Below are 20,544 nucleotides of genomic sequence, written 5' to 3'. Positions count from 1 at the left end.
ATATTCTCGTGCATGAAGTTCATGCTTGCTGTAGGGTGGATGCTCCAGTAGTTGTGGTAGTACCAGTAGTGGTGGAAACGCGAAATATATCATAATTATGGCGGATTTCGAGATAATTTCAATTTCCTATTGTTAAATATATATTTGTTAACAGTTTTATATAAGATACACAGTTAAAAGTGAAGATGTTGATGCAACAATTACAAATTCCTTTTGAAAAGACCAATAAAGTGCAATTGCTTAAGAAATTCGTAACAATCCATAACATTTTAACAAGCCTACGCTGTTATCCACCTGCTTCCATGCTCACTGCAAGCGTTACTAAGGGCGGTAAACAAAATTCCACTATTATAGGCAAATTTTCCACTATTATAGGAACATTACCACTACTTTGGGAGCACAGACTAATGTCAGGAAAAGCAATATTTTAGATATATAAACCAGCAGAATGGTATAAGTTTGGTATGTATTTAAAGCCAACATTATGGTGCACCATATTATCATGTAGTTCAATTGGAAACTGATAAATTGAGCGTTCAAATTGTCTTTAAACACTATCCCCCGACATAATCCCTCCATTACTGGAGCATCTACCCTATATAGTTATTATGTACGTTTGATCAAAGCAAGCAGATTTTCAATGCAAGGTAGACTGATAATCCAGAAGTTTGGACGTTATGCTGATGAATATTAACAGCACTGATCTTAAGTAATCATTGGTAATCATGATTCTTTTATAGTAATCACAAGAGTTTGATTACTAGTAATCAGGGGTAATTGGTAAAGTAATCAAAAGTAACTTTTTTCAAAGGTGTAATTATCATTGGATTATCGGAAAGTAATCATTGGTGTTGGAAACCCCTTGGTTAGATCCTATCGACTCTTCGTTTCATTACTTTCTTTTCTCTGTTCCCTCCATAAATTGTAAAAACTACCGTTATAAAAACTCGAATTAGCGGGGGTTCACAGGACTTCTACAAACGCCTCATACACCACTTTTTTAAATTATGCTTAGTTAAGGTGCGGTAACCAAAAGAGTAAAATCGATTCAAAAATAGCATTCCAAGACTGGTGATAACAAAAAATCACGTTCTCAGTTACGTGGCATGTGGATGCAGGCAAATAGTGCTTTTGGACCATTTCAAAGTTATAGGCAGAAAAGTAGAAATCCGATTTTTTTGGAAAGAACCTAATTCTGTCCATAAATCAAGAATTGGCTAATATGCATATTACTCGTTATACATGCCGGAGCCATGCCGTTGAATTGAAACAACGATACCTCCGGCCAACGATACAACGGCCGATTTCCCTCCGGGGAACATTTTTACCGCAATAGCCATTTTTTCATTTGTAAACACAAGGAGAGTTGACAATCCAGGAAAAAACTTGGCTAACGTGCATACGTTGTCAATTATCTTATGCTGGTGAATCTACAAAACGGGTTTAAACTATTTAAAACAGTACGGAAACACAAGTGAGGACGAAGTGGGCGATGAAACATCTAATCCGTGCATCCCGAAGAAGTTTCCAACGAAGCGTGAGGATCAATCGCTTGAAACTAAAAGGTAGAAGCAGCTTCAGAATGCCGTCGTTAATGGTAGCTGTTAATCCTGCCGTGTAGGCTGTCGTGGCAATGAAAAAAATAATAAGATTCAATCCAAAAACTTGGCGATAGCTAGCCTTATGCCTTAACTCTTGATACATTCCATTGCCCAGTGTTTGCGAAGATATTTAATCTTTGTATTAGTTCTTTAAGCTCTTATATTGCATAATATAGCTCTAAGACGTTGTACATAAAAGAGTCAGCCGGAAACTGAAACAAATAGTTTTCATGGTCGTATTGTATTTTATTTAACTGTATAAAAACTTCTGGCTGTTTGCAACATTTATGTAATCTGATTAGAGTAAAATGTTGCTTAGAAAATTCTTGATCGTTTGCTATCGTTAACTGATTTTTTAAAATTTTGCGACTTGGTCCGATCTGATTTAACACCGACCATATGATATCGCGACAAGCAATCGAGTTAAGCAGGCGAGTCGAGCTGTTGAATCAAGCTGTCAGTTGAGTCGAGCAAGCAAATCGAGTAGTCTAGTCGAGCAGTTGAATCGAGCAATCGGGTTGAGCAGTTGAGTCGAGTAGTCCAGTCGAGCAGTGGAATCAAGCAGTTGAATCGCGCAGTTGAGTCGAACAGTCTAGTCGAGCAGATAAATCATGCTGTCCAGTCAAGTAGTCCAGTCGACCAGTCGAATCGAACAGTCCAGTCGAGCAATTCAATCGTGCAGTTAAGTCGAGCAGTCGGGTCGAGTAGTAAGTCAAGCAAATGTGTCAAGCAGTCGAATCGAGTAGTTAAGTCGAGTAGTCCACTCGAGCAATTAAATCGAGCTGTTCAGTCAAGCAGTCAAGTCGATCTGTCCAATCAAGCAGTTGAGTCGAGCAGTCGAATCGAACAGTTCAGTCAAGCAGTTCAGTTAAGCAATCCAGTCGAGCAATCAAATCGACCAGTCTAATCGACCAGTCCAATCGACCAGCAAACGGGCAGTCCAGCAGTCGACCAGTGAGGGGCCTGAGAATACAACCCATTGCTACGAAAGTATGACATCCTGTCAGGGACCTGGTTTTAGTTACCGATAAGCCTCTTATGACGTCCTGTCAGAGACCTGGTTTTCGGTACAGACATAAGCGTCTTATATAAATAGATAGATGTGATATTATGATCTCACTTTTATAAAAAATGCCATATTAGCCAATTTTTTATTTATGCGCAGAATTGATCTAGATTTTCGACGTTTCAAATTGAAGGTTTCATACTTCAAACTGTTTGGGAGCATTTGGGATGATACAGAAGTTAAACTTGATGAGTTATATTTGTGATTTTTGTGTTTCAAATGAGTACATGCTTTTTCAAAATTCATTAAATGATTTGCACGATTTTTTTTTCTAATTAACCCTCCGCTCACCCCCGTTACCAAAAAGCTCATACAGAGAGCCCCCTGGTATCGGACACTTACAGAAACCTCAGCTTAGAAGAGAACTGGACAACACACTGAACAAAGAAATTAATTTAAGCTGAGGAAAACATATTACTAATACCTTAAAGGTTATGCATTGGCGTAAGAGAGGCGTGGAGAAATGTAGCCCCCCTTGAAAAATTGATTTGGTTTTTAAAATTAGGGAAAAACTGTAGTTAGATAACTCTAGATAACAAAATTTTTTTTGACTTGACTAATTTTTGATTGCATTTCTGTTACAAGATCCCATGCGTTAGCATTCAATTTCAATATGCTGATAAAATAAAATGGTCGCTGGTTCCACCAATGAGACTATGTAATCTAGCTTAAGTTTCATTTGGGATGGTCTATAATAGCATTCCGAAGCTATTTATATTGCTTGATTAAAGTATTTAAAGCATTAAATAATGTTTAAATGATAAATCTACTCAAAATATTTAGGTATTAAATTCTATAACTTTATAACCCCATAATAGAACGGAAAACTCATTTGCGGAAGTACTTATGCATTTTAATATTTAAATAAATTTTGTTAAAACAAGACCAGGAATCCGACGGAATCAGCAATGCCACTAGCAACGTGGTGCCCTGTTTTTTGCACTTACATTGCAAAAAGGCCGAAGCCCTTTTCTAAAGCAAATGTGCAAATTAATTTAAACAAAAATCGTTTCATTGCGTTTCACTCTAATAACTTCAACATTGAAATATTAAGAAAAATCAGAAACATACGCGATTTATACATAGCATGCTCATGTTCTGAGTCAATACAGCATAATGCAAAAATAAATGAAATTGAGCCTACCTGGATTACTGCATCATCAAAAGCAGTTGAATGAAGTATAATTGCTTGAACCCTTACACTGCTAATATTTTAGATTAATTAATTCGATTACAAACCTTTTAAAGCCCAGTTTTCCTGGCGTCTCAGCTGCTGCAAGTAAATATCCATGTCAACAGCACAATCGTAGCTCAGTTTATATTTGTATGCTGTTATGTTCCATAAATAATGATCGTATAGTTCCGTAAATAAATGAAATAGACTCTCAGAATTGCTCGAAATATTCCTATTTTCAGATAGGTCGATTTTTGAAGCGTCGAAATAGTTGCTCTGACTTGTAAATGCCTTGTGGAATCGTTCATAATATTTTTTCTTGGAATCGTGTTCGTTCAATTCCATTACTTTTTTATCCTGTTGATTGTTAACTATCGGCTTTCCTTCAAGTTTTGATGTAGTATCTGTCAATTCACCGATATAACGGACATTTGTTTCATTCAAGGGACTTGATGTAGTTACCGAATATTCAACCGAAGAATTGATATTCAAAGTTCCATTATTTAAATTGGCTTTCAGGGTATTTCGATAGTCAGAATCTCTCCTACTATGCTGCTGAAGCAGTTTAGAAGGTTCGCTGTTAATATTCGTATATATGTTTGTATCTCTTAGGTCTGATGTAACTCGCGATGCATTTATTGCGATGATGTTGCTTGCGTTATGCCTTACAAACGACTGGTACTTGTTTTTTGTTATTGCAGCAGCTGACTGGTTTTCACCACCATAACTTTCATTAGTTTGTTCATATGCGAAATAGTAATGAATCTGAAGCGTGATTATTGTAATATGCATAATCGTCCATTTTGCCATTTTCGACGATTCGACTATTCTATGTTAAATATTGTTATAGATTAGAGACACTTGTTACTGGAATGATCTTAGATTGCACAAAGAAGAAATATGTCATCAAAATTCACTAGACTTTTGTCAAACTTTACTCTGAAAATTATTCCTCAACGTTAAAATTAGAAAACACAGTAAATTTAAACGAAATCATTTCTGAGAACGACTCACAACACAAAATATACTTTGGACGATTGAAAACGGTTAGCGCCTATTCCGCTTAAAGGTGTGCAGCTAACTAAAGTGCATTCGTTTTATGCACATGTTTCTGCACCGTAGATCTTTCGCAACCAATTTCTTAAGCCATTAGAGACCTGCGCCGCTTAGTAAAATGGAATTGGTCACTGAATAACTCTTCTTACATGATTTTTTTTTCGATCCTAAATATCACAAATTGATTAGTAGGACGAAATATTACGGATTCATGAAATATAAGAATTTTTTGTTTTTCAGTTGGATTCAAATGGATCTGGCCATACAATTTGTTCGTAGGGTTTATGTGGATTGAAAACCATTTCGCGTTGCTCAGTTTAAAACTCTGCGGATCGTAGCCAATACCTGGTGTATAAATGATGTAATATGGCAATATTCGATATATGAATTTCGGTAGAGTGCAGAGTATATTGGTAATTTAAATTAGGACCAAAAGCAGCCTTAAATTATCATAATTTGTTGCACTGGATTCGTTGGGTTTTTTTTTCAGGTGTTTATTATAACACCTGAAATATATTAAAAATATTAATGAAGCGATTTGTCGAATTTTTCGCGTTCAAATTTATAACGAACCATGCATTATAAAAGGACAGGAATATGTGGGTACTATCCCGATCTTTATTGTTTAAAGGAGTTCTGTACATCTAGATGCATGGGGCAAACTGGAGCTTTACTACATCTAAGTACAAGTTGTTTGAATCAACTTTTATGTTTGAATGTAGCCTTTTATACCGAATTGGGGAACTGGGGCTGAACTACAGTAATGAGTACAATTAAGAAAAAGTGTGGAGAAAAAAAAGTAATGGCACAAGCCCTAATGATAAGATTATCGCTAACCAAGTACGCAATACTGAAAACGTCGTTACACTCAAGTACTTATTTTACACGGTTTGTTTTTTCAATTATTAAAAACGAGACAACTTAGGGACCATTCATTTATTTCTAAATACATTTGAAAGAGGCGCGACATTCGTAACGTAGTTTGTAAATGGTCCCTCAGTTGCACCGTTCTTGAGTAATTGAAAAAAACGAACCGTGTAAAAGGACTTGAGTGTAATGTTACAACAGTGCACAATAGTGGCTGATGTGATGAGGGCTTTACGAAAACTGTACTATTAACCTGGGAATACTTAAGGTAAAATTAATCGTCATAGATTTTGCAAATTCCACAACAAAAATTTTGTTTATAAAAATATACTCGCTGTGTTCAGATTGACAAGAAGAATGCAGTATTTACATTTTTACAAACAGAACTCCGCTTATGGGCCCAAAAACTTCTTCCGAAATTGGGCTCTCCGACGAAAAGTTAATGACTGCTAATTTCCCGTTAAACTATCCCCAAAGCAATCTGTGTCTCATTCATACCAAACGTCCGCTAACATACTGTAAAACTACTCACTTACCTATCTTACAACGAATATTCCTACGTGTTATTGCAATAAAACGTAGCCTACCGGTTTATTCATTTATAATGTATATGTAGAAAAATATCGATATTAAGCGATTTTTTGTAAGTTATGTTTTTGTTATTGTATTAAACTTGTAAAAAAAATTGCGCAAATAACTATTCACTGTAAGAATAAGATCATTGCGTACTACTGTTACGTGAAATATAACGTTAATAGTGGTCAGTTCCGGTGTAGTGGTTAGCATTCACGCCCCTCACGCCGAAGATCCGGGTTCAAATTCCAACCCCGCAAAAGTCCCAATGACCCAAGCGGTTAAAGTGACTATATTTTAACAAAAAAAACTCTAATATGCGTTATTTTTAGAAGTCAAAATTAACGATATTTTTCGTTAATCCAACTTCGTTGAACCAACACAAGCCCGCGAAGACAACGAATTTTCGTGGTGGGTCAGTAACGCATCGTTGTATCCTCTATGGTCAGGCAATTTCTGCAGGTCAGGCAAGTTTTACTGGCTGTAGAATAACGATAATGCCTTGCGTGAGTTATTTTCATTTATGAATGACGGAAATTAAAACGATTAGTCGATATTGTCTTCTTCGTTGCACGAAAAAACGTAGGAAATTTGGCTGGTAGGACTTCTTTAATGATAAAAAGCATTTAAATAAATCTCAGCTCACTTTGATTGATCGCATGTGATAGACAACAAACTAAAATATTAGGGAATAACTAGTTTTGCAATGTGCGTCATAAAAATGCTGATATTTTTCATAATTTGTGTTGGATAAGACGGGAATAGGCAATTACGACGATGTAGCAACATACCCTATATATAATTGTGTTGTGAGTTGAGTCGATTTCTTTATGGATAACCATCGTATGTGGCTTTTTGGTCTCAGATTTCTTATGAATACTCTTATGAAATTTTCGTAAGGACTCTGAAACCGAAAAGCCACATTTTGTGACGTAGGACTACGTCTTACGGCAAGTTTTGAGATAGGGTGTCATTCCAAAAAATCGAGAAATGCGACCGTCACGAAAAATGATAGGTTTTGAGCGCTAATAGCTCAGCGGTTTTCCGATCCATTTTCAATATTCTTACACCAATCGATCGGAAAATCTTCTAAGAATTGACCCAAATGAAGAAAAGTATGGATTCTTGATGTTGAACTATTGAAAAATTGAAAATAATGAATCTATGTTTTACCAGAATTCTCGCTTCGTGATTGGTTGTTGGAAATGACGTCATCAAAGTAGAAACGCGTTTTCACGCTTCGACTTATATATAATTCAGTCAATTTTCAATAGATTTCCAAGATATTTACACCAATTGATCGGAAAATCGATTGAAAATATTGAAAATACAGAAAACTATTGATTTTCAATGCGCGTCATTAAAAAATTGAATTATTTTCATATTTTTGCCTTCCCTCGTCAGTGCTTCCCTAGCACGGATGACAGAAATATATACGATATAGGCTATGGGTTAAGCTTCCTTATGATTGTATTTAATTTACGCCCTATAGAATCCGATCGAAAATTTTTGAGCTGCTTCCCACGGATAAGGCAACGAAGACATGCAAATTCACCAAGCGAGGTGTTGGAGCTGGAGCACTCGTTTCGCTGCCGTGAAGGAATATCTGGCTGCTGAAGTTCTGGAATTGGCAGGAAATATGCTGCTCGCGACAACGAAACGATCAGAATTAACTTCTCGCTATTGCCTACATTCCGGGCTCATTGAAGATAATTAGTTTTGCAGTGACAACAGCTTGCTGCTGGCGCCAGTGTATCACTGAATCGTTCATATACACTAGCGCCAGTTGTCACTCAAATACCAGATATGTCAGCACATATATTGGTAGTAGTGTAAATAACGCACCATATGCTGGAATGAAAAACAAAATGCTGCTAATGTAAAGTGACCAGATTTTTTTTGGATGAATGCGGGACAAATTGAATGGAATGGCTTATTTGCTAAATCGGTTCGGTAGTAAAGATGGGATCATTTAGGAATTGGGCAATTCATTTTGGTGATAGCGGCGCTCCCAGTGGCCGTGAATGCTAGCTTTTGGTAGCGTTGTGTTATTTGTAAACAATTATGCTCGGTATATATTTTTCGCAGTTTTATGGTAACATGGTTTCGAGATATTCATCATGTAGGAGGAGAAATGAAAGTAATTATGTACGGTCACCTGCAGAATCCATCAGCGTAGGTTCGGGAGCTGGCGGGACTGACGGATTATCCTAAAAGAGCTGTGGTATGAGTAATTGAAGGGTGCAAGGAAACTTTCGTCAACTGCGGTTGAGGGTCATTCGGAAAGTCAAGGTTGATCTCAGCGTCACGGTTTGTGCTTTAGCGAAAAAACTGAATACTGGCCGCTGTACTGCACGGCGAATCCGTCTCGGAATGGCTACAAGTGTTACCGAGCAAGTGGGGATCCCAACAAAAGCCTCAAACAATAAACAAAGGCTAGAATCCAGTCACGTGGGCCGTGCGGCCGGGTGTTGACGAAACGCGATGCATGTGTCTGACTCGATGATAAATAAGCTTCAGAGAAGGCCGATTTCAGCCAAAATCCAGGGGTTAAATTCTTCATGCTCTGGCTTACGGTAGGGTTTGTAGTAGTTTCGAGATTGGTTTTTGGGATCGGTTCGTAATAAAAGCGTGATCATGACTTGGCACAGACTTGTTTCATTGGCATCCGAATCAAAAACCAGTATTTTATGACGAATAAGAATTTGGAGATACACAGGGCTAGGTGCCTCACCAGGCGGATTTTGCCCTTCATCAAGTCACATGATAGCCTGCCGCATTTTCAGCATGCATGCTACAATGGACAATGGACTCCAGTGCATCTCAGAAGAGCTGCGTGCACCAAATTGTCCCCGGGTTCGTCAAATATTAAAATATTGGGGGATAATGAAACGAAAGCTCAAGATTAAGAGAACAGTTACCAGCGATATTGGTCAGATGAGGAGTTCGCGGTGCTGGCTGGGCGGGCCGGGACTGAGGAGCAGTAGGTTTTTCATGCAATGTAACATAATTTCCTATGTTTCATCTTTAGAATTTTTATCGTTTAAAATATTAATAAATGCGGGACATTTTCCGGGACACTCAGTAATCCGGGACAAGCTATCCAAATCCGGGACAGTCCCGCATAATCCGGGACGTCTGGTCAGCCTATGCTAATGGCTAGTGAATGAAAATGGGTTTATATTTTCATATCAGAGGGGAATTTTTGTGTTCTTCCGTGATAAAAAGCAGTAGAATTGTGTTGTGATAGCATATTCACAGCTGTTTAGTTTCTAGAATAAGTAAAATTGATAATAATTGTGTGTTTTCCAAACCATCATCAAGAGCGGATACGCGTAAGCGATTGCTGCTAATTTTTTCAGCCTGGTTACGTGCTAATGGAAAAACAGTGATTTTAATGTTTATTGAATAAAATTAAGCAAACTACTTACATTTTTATGAAAATAGTTATAACACATTAAAGCCTATGAGTGCTAAATTCGTTTCAGTATTGTTATATAGCGGCAAAGTTTTTATTTGGGAAAGTGTAGCCAAAAAAGGTAATCTATGCCGAAATTAGTCGCGTGATGGGAATACCCTCCCGTACCCTATGTTCATGAAGATTTAAGGAATTTTCACTCACTTCTATTTTTTTAATTCTAATTAATTTAGATTGATTCTAATTGCCAAATAATTTTAACCGACTCGCGGTTTTGTTCGCTTGTTGCTGGTGGTTCATTTCGTTGCCGTGATGGCATATCTGGCTGCTGTAGTTCTGGAATTGGCAGGAAATATGCTGTTCGCGACAACAAAACGACCAGAAGCATCCCACGTCACTTGCAGCTGGCCACTTGGAATGGTATTTCATCGTGATTCAGGACCATACACGAACGGTTTCGTTGATCTCATAGCTGCTGAGGCTTTCCGGTTGCAATAAGTCGTGCCTGGTTATCGGTACTTCAATTTACCGAACAGAGAATTGCGTTAAGTGCGTTAGTGCAAGTTTATTGCAAGCAGAAGTTATGATAATCAAACAATCGGTTCTTTTAAGGGCCACACAACGATTGAAGAGTTTATTATATTTTCTTGCCCAGTTTAACCATAATTAACACAGTCAACGAGGGAAAAGTTGAATTTTTCGCCATTGCGAACGACCAACCAATGACGGTAATAAGTTTTCTGGTCACGGGTGACATTTTCTACGACTTTCGAAACGTCTGCAGGTTGTAAATGCTTTATCAGTGTTCTGTTGTAAGCCGCAGAAAAGTTGCGCAAAATTTTCAACTTTTTGAAAACTCGCGCGTGCCGTCTACCGATTACCAGAGGAAAAGCACTATTCAACGTAGAAACAGATCATAAAAATTTATTTACTGTTTGGTTTAGTTACTGACTTGGTTTCGTTTTAATAAAATAGATTCAATCAATTCATGTAAATAACTCTAAAATCGGTTGAGGATTGGGGAACTGGGGGGAAAATGAACACCCTTAGCAATTTCGCCATTTTTTCCTCCAGGAACCAACCACATGCTGATCGCACTACATGAATTGAAAGCTGGATTCATATTCCACGTAGCAATATATAAAGATGTTTAAAAAAGGACTATTTGTCATGAAAAATTCCTTTTTTTCGAAAGCGTTACATTCGAGCTTGATTTTTTTCATGTGGGTAAAATGAACATGCAGTGAGGGCAAAATGAACATGTCATCGAAAACTAAAGTTAACATGCAGTTTGGTTAAATTAAACATTATTTTACATTATCATTGTTCTACATAAGCCGTAGGTATTCAACAGGGCTGTTGGAATTAAAATGGGACTCCACAAAGTTAACATAATGTATCTTCGCCACGTTCATACAATGCTTGACTTTTAGCTCGCAGGATTTTCTAGCACTCGGTCATTTTCCGTCATTTTTCGAGAGACTCGATCATTTTTGTTGTTTGAATTGCAATTATTTCGTAGCTGCTGATAAATGGAAAGTAAAACATCATGATACACACTGTTCATTTTGCCCCCATAGTGAAGTGTTTATTTTACCCCTAAAACACAAATTGTTTTCAAGTGTTTATTATAAACAAACAGTTGATAAAAATATTTGGAATTTTCGACAGATCCGCAGGATAGTGATAAGCAAACAACACTAAATGATACCAATAGTCGAAATTTAAATTGTTTCACCAAAATAGCTTATTTACTAATAGTGGAAATTACCATCGGCGTCAGATTTCTGCAAATATTTTTTACTTTTTCCATTTTGTTCACATTGGAAAGCTTATGATCACCACATATTGTCTCAAACAGCTTGAAATACTTCTAGGAGATGGAGATTCTAGGAGATATTTGTGCATGCATAAATTTGGGACCCTACCGTTTTCTCCGGAGTATTTAATTTTCTCGATCTAATCTTTTAAATAACATAAATAGTTTATGGACTACTTTAAAATTCAGGAACATTAGTAAAGCCAGAAATCACAGCAACTGAAATAATTGATGGGTCCCAAATTTATGCATGCACAAATATCTGTATTTGTGGCAGCTCTGGCTCTGACAGCTTTTGGTAAACAAACATAATTGCGCCAAATGTCCGTAAAGTTAATTTTTCTACTATTAAATTTTGGTCACTTTGCACTATATGTTGAAATATTTGCAGTTGTATTTTTCGAAATAACCATCAAACGACTCCGAAACGTATCTATTTTCTCACTTTTTTTCTGCACCTGCTGTTTGGTAATCAGCAATTTGACGACTCGCAAAAGTTTGACATTAATCAATGACAACTCGCTGCTGGGATTTTACTTGCATTTTGTTTGCAAGTTCCTTGTATTTCGCGTTTTTGATGCAATTTGCAATAGTATTTTGCATTCACTGTCACACCTTTGTTAATAAATATGTACAAGATGAAGTTTCCCTTTCTTTTTAATTAAGACCGCCAATGAATTTTGGTATCGTGGTACATTCCGTTTGTGCTTTAGAACGTCGATGACCGAAACCGACCACAACCGATCATTTTAAGCATGATGCGGGGTTTAAAGAACAAACAACTTCCCATCAGAAAAGATCACTTCGGAATCACCGTGTCGACGGAGCAGCAGTTTGCAACTTTCCTGCCGTTTTTGTTTTGTTGCTTCCGTTAATCCGGTGATTTTACGTTTTCTGAATGCTTTCACATCCAGATTTATTTTCAAAATTCGACGAAGAGATTCCTTGTTGATATTCAGCTCAACCGGCCTTTTCCGTGCGGATCGGTCGCAATTGCAACGAATTCGCACTCGAACATCCTTTTTGACCTCTGCGGTTGATACATTCCGCCGTGACGTTACAACGTTTTGACTCTTCTTTGCGCAGTATTTGTGTTTCAGCTGGGAAAATTGTTGAGAAACCCCCAAATATTATTATATATTTGGAAAGAGCATAAAATTTCCTGATAAAAGTGAACAAATTAATAGCATGTGCTTTAGCTAGATTGTTTTGGAAAGCAAATATGTAGCGTGACGTTACAACGCGCCAGCAATTCGTCTTTTGGTTCTTCTGTTAAAAAACATGAACATTCTGCTCTCTTTCAAATTTTATCTAAAGACTTTCTTCTATGATTTGATAAGAGATGAGTACTGAACAACTTGCCATATTCAGAATTCCGATAATGAGTGAAGTTAATTTTTAAACAGCTTTTACTTTTCGTGACGTTACAACGCTCTGCTTTACACAGAGAGGGTCGTAGCTGCGTTGTAACGTCACGAAAAAACTATTTAGTTAATTATCGCTGTTGCTTCATTCTTGTTAGAAGTAGTGGAATATGGGAAACGGGGGCACTTTCTCGTGAAACGATGAAGACATGTGGTCTCTAGTTGTTAATAGAACGGAATGAATAAATATTTTATTTAATTATCTTTACAGAACAAGATATGAGTGGCAGTGTTGCCGATTTAATTGATTTCATAGTAGTTGTTGTCGAACCCAGTTGTTCAACCGGTTCAACACTCCTCCTCAACGTTGATGGAATTAATGCCAATCGCCTTTCGCAACATCTGCAATGCCAATCGCCTTTCGCAACATCTGCCGCTTCACCGTAGGGAGCGGTTTTGTCAACGGGTACTTACTTACTTAATCAGCTCCAGGCCGTGGTTTCCTCTGCTATACGAAGAAGTCGTCTCCATTCCACTCGGTCCATGGCCGCAATTTGCCAGCCACGTAGTCTACGTAGGGTCCGCAGGTCGCCTTCCACTTGATCGATCCATCTTGCTCGCTGCGCGCCCCGCCGTCTCGTTCCAGTCGGATCGTTATTGAGAACTTTTTTAACCGGGCAGTCGTCCGACATCCTCACGACTTGCCCAGCTCATCGCAGGCGACCGATTTTTGCGGTGTGAGCGATGGGTGGTTCCCTAAGCAGCTGATGCAATTCATGGTTCATTCGCCTCCTCCACGTTCCGTCTTCCATCTGCACTCCGCCGTAGGTGCGCAACACATTCCGTTCGAAAACACTAAGGGCGCGTTGGTCCTCCACGAGCATAGTCCATGTCTCATGGCCGTAAAGGACTACCGGTCTAATCAGCGTCTTGTAGATTGTTAACTTCGTGCAGTGGCGAATTTTGTTCGATCGCAGCGTGCTACGGAGTCCAAAGTAGGCACGATTTCCTGCCATAATGCGTCTTTGTATTTCTCTGCTGGTGTCGTTGTCTACGGTAACCAGTGAGCCCAGATACACGAACTCTTCTACCACCTCGATTTCATCACCCTAAATGAATCCGGGGAGGGAGGTCAACATTCACTTCTCTAGAACCTCTTCCTTTCATGTATTTTGCTTTCGATACATTAATGACTTGTCCAATCCGTTTGGCTTCAGCTTTCAGTCCGATGTACGTTTCCGCCATCCTCTCAAAGGTACGTGTAATGATGTCAACGTCGTTAGCGAAACCAAGAAGCTGGACGGACTTCGTGAATATCGTGCCACTCGTGTCTATACCCGCTCTTCTTATCACATCCTCCAAAGCGATGTTGAACAACAAACATGAAAGCGCATCACCTTGCCGTAACCCTCTTCGAGATCCAAAGGGACTCGAAACTGCCCCTGATACTCGAACAACACACATTACTTGATCCATCGTCGCCTTGACCAATCGCGTTAGTTTATCCGGAAATCCGTAGTAGTGCATAATCTGCCATAGTTGATCTCGATCGATCGTGTCGTACCCCGATTTGAAGTCGATGAATAAATGATGCGTGGGCACGTTGTATTCGCGACATTTCTGCAACACTTGCCGAAGCGCAACAATCTGGTCCGTGGTGGCACGGGCATCCATGAATCCCGCTTGATATTGCCCCACGAACTCCTTTGCAAATGGTGATAATCGACGACATAAAAGTTGGGAGAGTACCTTGTAGGCGGCGTTCAACAGTGTGATTGCGCGGTAATTGCAACAATCCAACTTGTCGCCCTTTTTGTAGATCGGACACAAGATGCCTTCCGTCCACTCCTCCGGTAGTAGCTCATCCTCCCAAATCTTGACAATGACCCAGTGCAGCGCTCTAGCCAGTGCGTCACCACCGTATTTCAGCAGCACGCCGGGTAGCTGATCTGCCCCAGCCGCTTTATTGTTCTTCAGCCGACCGATCTCTTCTGCTATCTCCTGAAGGTCGGAGGCTGGTATTCTGTCGTCTCTTGCACGTGCTCCAAGATCTATTGCCCTATCGTCACCTCCATGTTCAGCTACATCGCTGTTAAGGTGCTCGTCATAATACTGCTTCCACCTCTCGATTCCCTCACATTCGTTCGTGAGAAGATTACCGTCTGAGTCTCGACACATATCGGCCTGCGCCACATAGCCTTTACGCGAACGGTTTAACTTCTCGTAGAACTTCCGTTTATCGTTAGCACGGTACAGTTCTTCCATCGCCTCGCGATCTCGATCTTCCTGTTGGCGCTTTTTCCTCCGGAAGACCGAGCTTTGCCTGTTCCGTGCTTGTTTATATCGATCCACATTCGCCCTCGTACGGTGTTGCAGCATTCTCGCACGTGCTGCATTCTTCTCCTGCACTAATTGCTCGCATTCGCCGTCGAACCAATCGTTTTTTCGGTTCGGATTCATTGTACCTAGTGCCGCTAGAGCAGTACTACAGATGGTGGTCTAAATGCCTTTCCAACCATCTTCAAGAGTTGCTGCGTCAAGTTGCTCTTCCGTTGGTAGCGCTGCTTCCAGCTGCCGCGCGTATTCCTGGGCAACTCCGGTGTCTCGTAGCTGCTCGATGTTGGATCGCGGCGTACGGCTTCGACGCGTGTTATGCACCGTCGAGAGTTTTGAGCGCATGCAGACTGCAACTAGGAAATGATCCGAATCTATATTCGCACTGCGGTAGATGCGAACGTTTATAACGTCAGAGAAGAATTTACCGTCTATTAGAATATGGTCAATTTGGTTTTCTATTCGTTGGTCTGGTGATCTCCAGGTGGCCTTGTGGATATCTTTGCGGGGGAAGAAGGTACTTCGGACTACCATACCGCGGGAAGCTGCAAAATTTACGCATCGTTGGCCGTTGTCGTTCGTTGCGGCATGCAGGCTGTTTGGCCCGATTACCGGTCTATATATAGCTTCCCGTCCTGCCTGCGCGTTTATGTCACCGATGACGATTTTCACGTCCCGTCGCGGACAGCCATCATACACCTGCACCAGCTGCGCGTAGAACGCCTCCTTCTCGTCATCGGGTCTCCCTTTGTGTGGACAATGCACATTGATGATACTGTAATTGAAGAAATGGCCCTTAATCCTCAACTTGCACATCCTTGCGTTGATCGGTTGCCAACCAATCACACGCTGGCACATCTTTCCCAGTACTAGCCGGTTCCCAGCTCGTTGGTGGTGCCACAGCTCTGGTAGAAAGTAGCCGCTCGATGCCCGCTTTTCCATACCTTCTGTCCTGTCCAGCAAAGTTCCTGCAGTGCTACGACTTCGAAGTTTCGGGGATGTAGTTCATCATATAGTATTCTATCGCAACCCGGGAATTCGAGCGATTTGCAATTCCATTTCCCGAGTTTCCAATCGTAGTCCTTATTTCGTCGCGTAGGTCGACGCCGATTGTTCCGATCCCTATTTTCTTCTTCGTCGTTGGTAACTTTTTGTTTTCCAAGGCGGCTTGTTGAGCCTGCCCCTAACCCCCTGTCTCGCCGGAGGACCATCGTGCACAGCACTGTTTAGAGTCCCTGCTGGCATAAGGACGAGTATAATAATCAGCCGCTCCTAACATGGAGAACAGACGCTGTTTGAGCCGCACCTCCTTGGTGAATAGACGCTCGTGTTTGACGAAGCATTTCCTCTACCGCCATGCTATGGTTATCGCGCCAGTATTCGCGTCGCACCTCCTCACTTCGCTATTGTCAGATTGACAGCATTGCCCAGGCTACGCCGCATTTGGTATCATATGACTCGTGGAGGCGTGAGGCAGGAGTTCGTGAGGACCAGAGCTGTGTTTGACGCTCCTTCCAGGTTGTCAACTCACCATTTGAAGCCCACTTGCCAATGGGTCTGCTTCCATAAATTCGGTTGGACAGTAGTGCAGCTGTATGATGCCATCACGTACCATTTGCTTCACAAAACTGTATTTCGTGTCAATGGGCTTTGACCTCTTCTATGCCCGATCCTGCTGCGTCAGAACGATGAAACTCTGGTTGTCTTCCATCACCAGGGTTGGCAGTTTTAATTGTTTGTCGATATCTGCCAACAATTTGCAAATCCATTGAAGTTCCTGAAGACTTTCCGCGAGAGCGATGTATTCAGCTTCAGTACTAGATAAAGTAACACATTTCTGCTTCCGGCAACCCCATCTGATTACACCTCCGCCAAATTTGAACAAGTATCTGTAAAATCAGCATTTTGTCCGAGCTCCGCGAACACGCCTGCACTGCGCGACTGTCTACTCTAGAATAACCCACTAGTTTTTACCGAATCTAATACCTGCAACTTCGTGTCATGTACAAGTAGTTGTTATCTCTTTCCATCTAAGTGACTGCATCATGGTTGTTATCTCTTTTCATCTAAGTGACTGCATCGTGGCCAATTCATCTGGTTAGGTTTATACCTTACTAGCTGACCCGACAAACTTCGTATTGCCACAAATTAACCTGTGTTGTACATAAATCATGAATCTCGGATGATCTTTGTCACTATCTCGAGTTTTGCAAGCCCCCTAGTGGGCGGCGCTTCCGACGGCGGGTCACCGGCAACACTCGCGACCGGCTCGTCCTGAATGATCTAGTGTTACTATAGATAGTTTTTGTGGTCTTGTTATTGATTAATGTTTTATGGAAGAGTCTCGAATTTCTCGATTTGGATTAGTTTTTGAGTTTCGCAAAAATTTCTGTTTTATTTGTATGAGAGTCCATATCCCCCTACCACAGGGGTGAGAGGTCTCTAACTATCATAAAATAAATTCAAGACTCAAAAATCTCCTACATGCAAAATTTGGTTCCATTTGCTTGATTAGTACTCAAATTATAAGGAAATTTGTATTTCATTTGTATGGGAGCCCACCCTCTTAAAAGGGAAAGGGGTCGTAATACACCACAGAAAAAAAATTCTGCCATCTAAAACTCTCACATGCCAAATTTGGTTCCATTTGCTTGATTAGTTCCAATGTTATGAGCAAATTTGTATTTCGTTTGAATGGGAGCCCCCCCCTCCTAAAAAGGTAAGAAGTCCTAATTCATAATGGGAAAAATGGTTGTCTCCAAAAACACCCACATGCCAAATATGGTTCCATTTGCTTGATTAGTTCTCGAATTATGAGGAAATTTGTATTTCATTTGTGTAGAAGCCCCCCCTCTTGAAGTGTGGAAGGATCCTAATTCACCGTAGAAAATATTTTTGCCTCCAAAAACCTCCACATGCCGAATTTGGTTCTATTTGCTTGATTAGTTCTCGAGTTATGGGGAAATTTGTATTTCATTTGTATTGGAGCCCCCCCTCCTAATGTGGGAAGAGGTCCTAATTCATCACAGAAAAAATTCTTGCCTCCAAAAACACCTACACGCCAAATTTGGTTCCATTTGCTGGATTAGTTCTCGAGTTATGAGGAAATTTGTATTTCGTTTGTATAGGACCCCCCCTCCTAAAGTGGGGAGGGGTCCAAATTCATCATTGAAAAAAAAATTGTCTCCAAAAACACCCACATGCCAAATGTTGTTCTATTTGCTTGATTAGTTCTCGAGTTAGGAGGAAATTTGTATTTCATTTGTACAGGAGCCCCCCCTCTTAGAGTGGGGAGGGGTCCTAATTCACCGTAGAAAATTTTCCTGCCCTCGAAAACCTTCACATGCCAAATTTGGTTCCATTTGCTTAATTAGTTCTCGAGTTATGAGGAAATTTGTATGGAAGCCCCCCCTCTTAAAGGGAAGAGGAGTTACAATTCCCCTTATAAAGAGGGAGGGGTCTCAATTTACCATAGAATAAATTCTTGTCACCGAAAACACCCACATGCCAAATTTGGTTCTATTTGCTTGATTAGTTCTCGAGTTATGAGGAAATTTGTATTTCATTTGTATAGGAGCCCCCCCTCCTAAAGTGGGGAGAGGTTCTTATTCATCATAGAAAAAATTCTTGCCTCCAAAAACACCTACATGCCAAATTTGGTTCCATTTGCTGGATTAGCTCTCGAGTTATAAGGAAATTTGTATTTCGTTTGTATAGGAGGCCCCCCCTCCACTTAAAGTGGGGAGGGGTCCCAATTCATCATAGAAAAAAATTTTGTCTCCAAAAACACACACATGCCAAATTTGGTTCCATTTGCTTGATTAGTTCTCGAGTTATGAGGAAATTTGTATTTCATTTGTACAGGAGCCCCCCCTCTTAGAGTGGGGAGGGGTCCTAATTCACCGTAGAAAATTTTCCTGCCCTCGAAAACCTTCACATGCCAAATTTGGTTCCATTTGCTTGATTAGTTCTCGAGTTATGGGGAAATTTGTATTTCATTTGTATTGGAGCCCCCCCTCCTAATGTGGGAAGAGGTCCTAATTCATCACAGAAAAAATTCTTGCCTCCAAAAACACCTACACGCCAAATTTGGTTCCATTTGCTGGATTAGTTCTCGAGTTATGAGGAAATTTGTATTTCGTTTGTATAGGAGCCCCCCCCCCCTCCACTTAAAGTGGGGAGGGTTCCCAATTCATCATAGAAAAAAATTTTGTCTCCAAAAACACACACATGCCAAATTTGGTTCCATTTGCTTGATTAGTTCTCGAGTTATGAGGAAATTGGTATTTCATTTGTACAGGAGGCCCCCCCTCTTAAAGTGAGGAGGGGTCCTAATTCAACATAGAAATTTTTCTTGCCCTCGAAAACTTTCACATGCCAAATTTGGTTCCATTTGCTTGATTAGTTCTCGAGTTATGAGGAAATTTGTATGGAAACCCCCCCTCTTAAAGGGGAGAGGAGTTATAATTCCCCTTATAAAGAGGGGAGGGGTCTCAAATTACCCTAGAATAAATTCTTGTCACCGAAAACACCCACATGCCAAATTTGGTTCTATTTGCTTGATTAGTTCTCGAGTTATGCAGAAATTTGTGTTTCATTTGTATGGGAGCCCCCCCTCTTAGTGAGGGGAGGGGTCTCTAACCATCACTAAAACCTTTCCTGGCCCCAAAAACCTCTACATGCAAATTTTCACGCCGATTGGTTCAGTAGTTTTTGATTCTATAAGGAACACAGGACAGACAGACAGACAGACAGACAGACAGACAGACAGAAATCCTTCTTTATAGGTATAGAAGATAAATAGCACATCGTTACATCCCTCCCTTTTTTAAGACTTGAACCAGATAACGCTTTTACTTTATTTAAAGAAACCATACATACATACAGCAGCCTAAACATCCAGTATACAATCTCTGTACTTACATTACAAGCTTACATTCGCTTCTGCTAAGTCACACATTCGCACGTAGCCATTCTGTAACTTTCATGTAGCAAACTAGCAATTTATATGACTAACACACAACCTACATATAACAAACTTTCAACTAGCACGAAGCAAAACATCCCGCAGCTCGTAGCTACCTACCGTCTCGCAGCAACGTGCACATAGCAAACTCTTATCTTGCACGTATCTAACTTACAACTTGCACGTAGCTAACATTCCACTTGTACGAAGCCAACTTACAACTTGCGCGTAGCAAACTCTTAACTTGCACTTAGCTGAATGAATTGCCCCAATATGAGCGAATTGTTAAGCTCCAGTTCTTTAAGC

The 20,544-nt window shown here is 40.2% G+C and overlaps 1 protein-coding gene across 1 annotated transcript in view; it reads right to left on the bottom strand.

The window, feature by feature from the left end:
* The window catches only part of LOC128739974 (uncharacterized), a 74,801-nt gene extending 69,975 nt beyond the window's left edge, over positions 1-4,826 (bottom strand). The window contains exon 1 of the mRNA XM_053835482.1: positions 3,907-4,826. Within this exon, the coding sequence (XP_053691457.1) occupies positions 3,907-4,651 (745 nt within the window). The 5' untranslated portion in view covers positions 4,652-4,826. The remainder of the gene's footprint in view (positions 1-3,906) is intronic.
* Positions 4,827-20,544: the final 15,718 nt, after the last annotated feature.

Source organism: Sabethes cyaneus, chromosome 3 (assembly GCF_943734655.1).
Source record: "Sabethes cyaneus chromosome 3, idSabCyanKW18_F2, whole genome shotgun sequence".
NCBI lineage: Eukaryota > Metazoa > Arthropoda > Insecta > Diptera > Culicidae > Sabethes > Sabethes cyaneus.
Note: the sequence above shows the minus strand (reverse complement) of the source record. Positions and strands in the feature narration are given on the sequence as shown.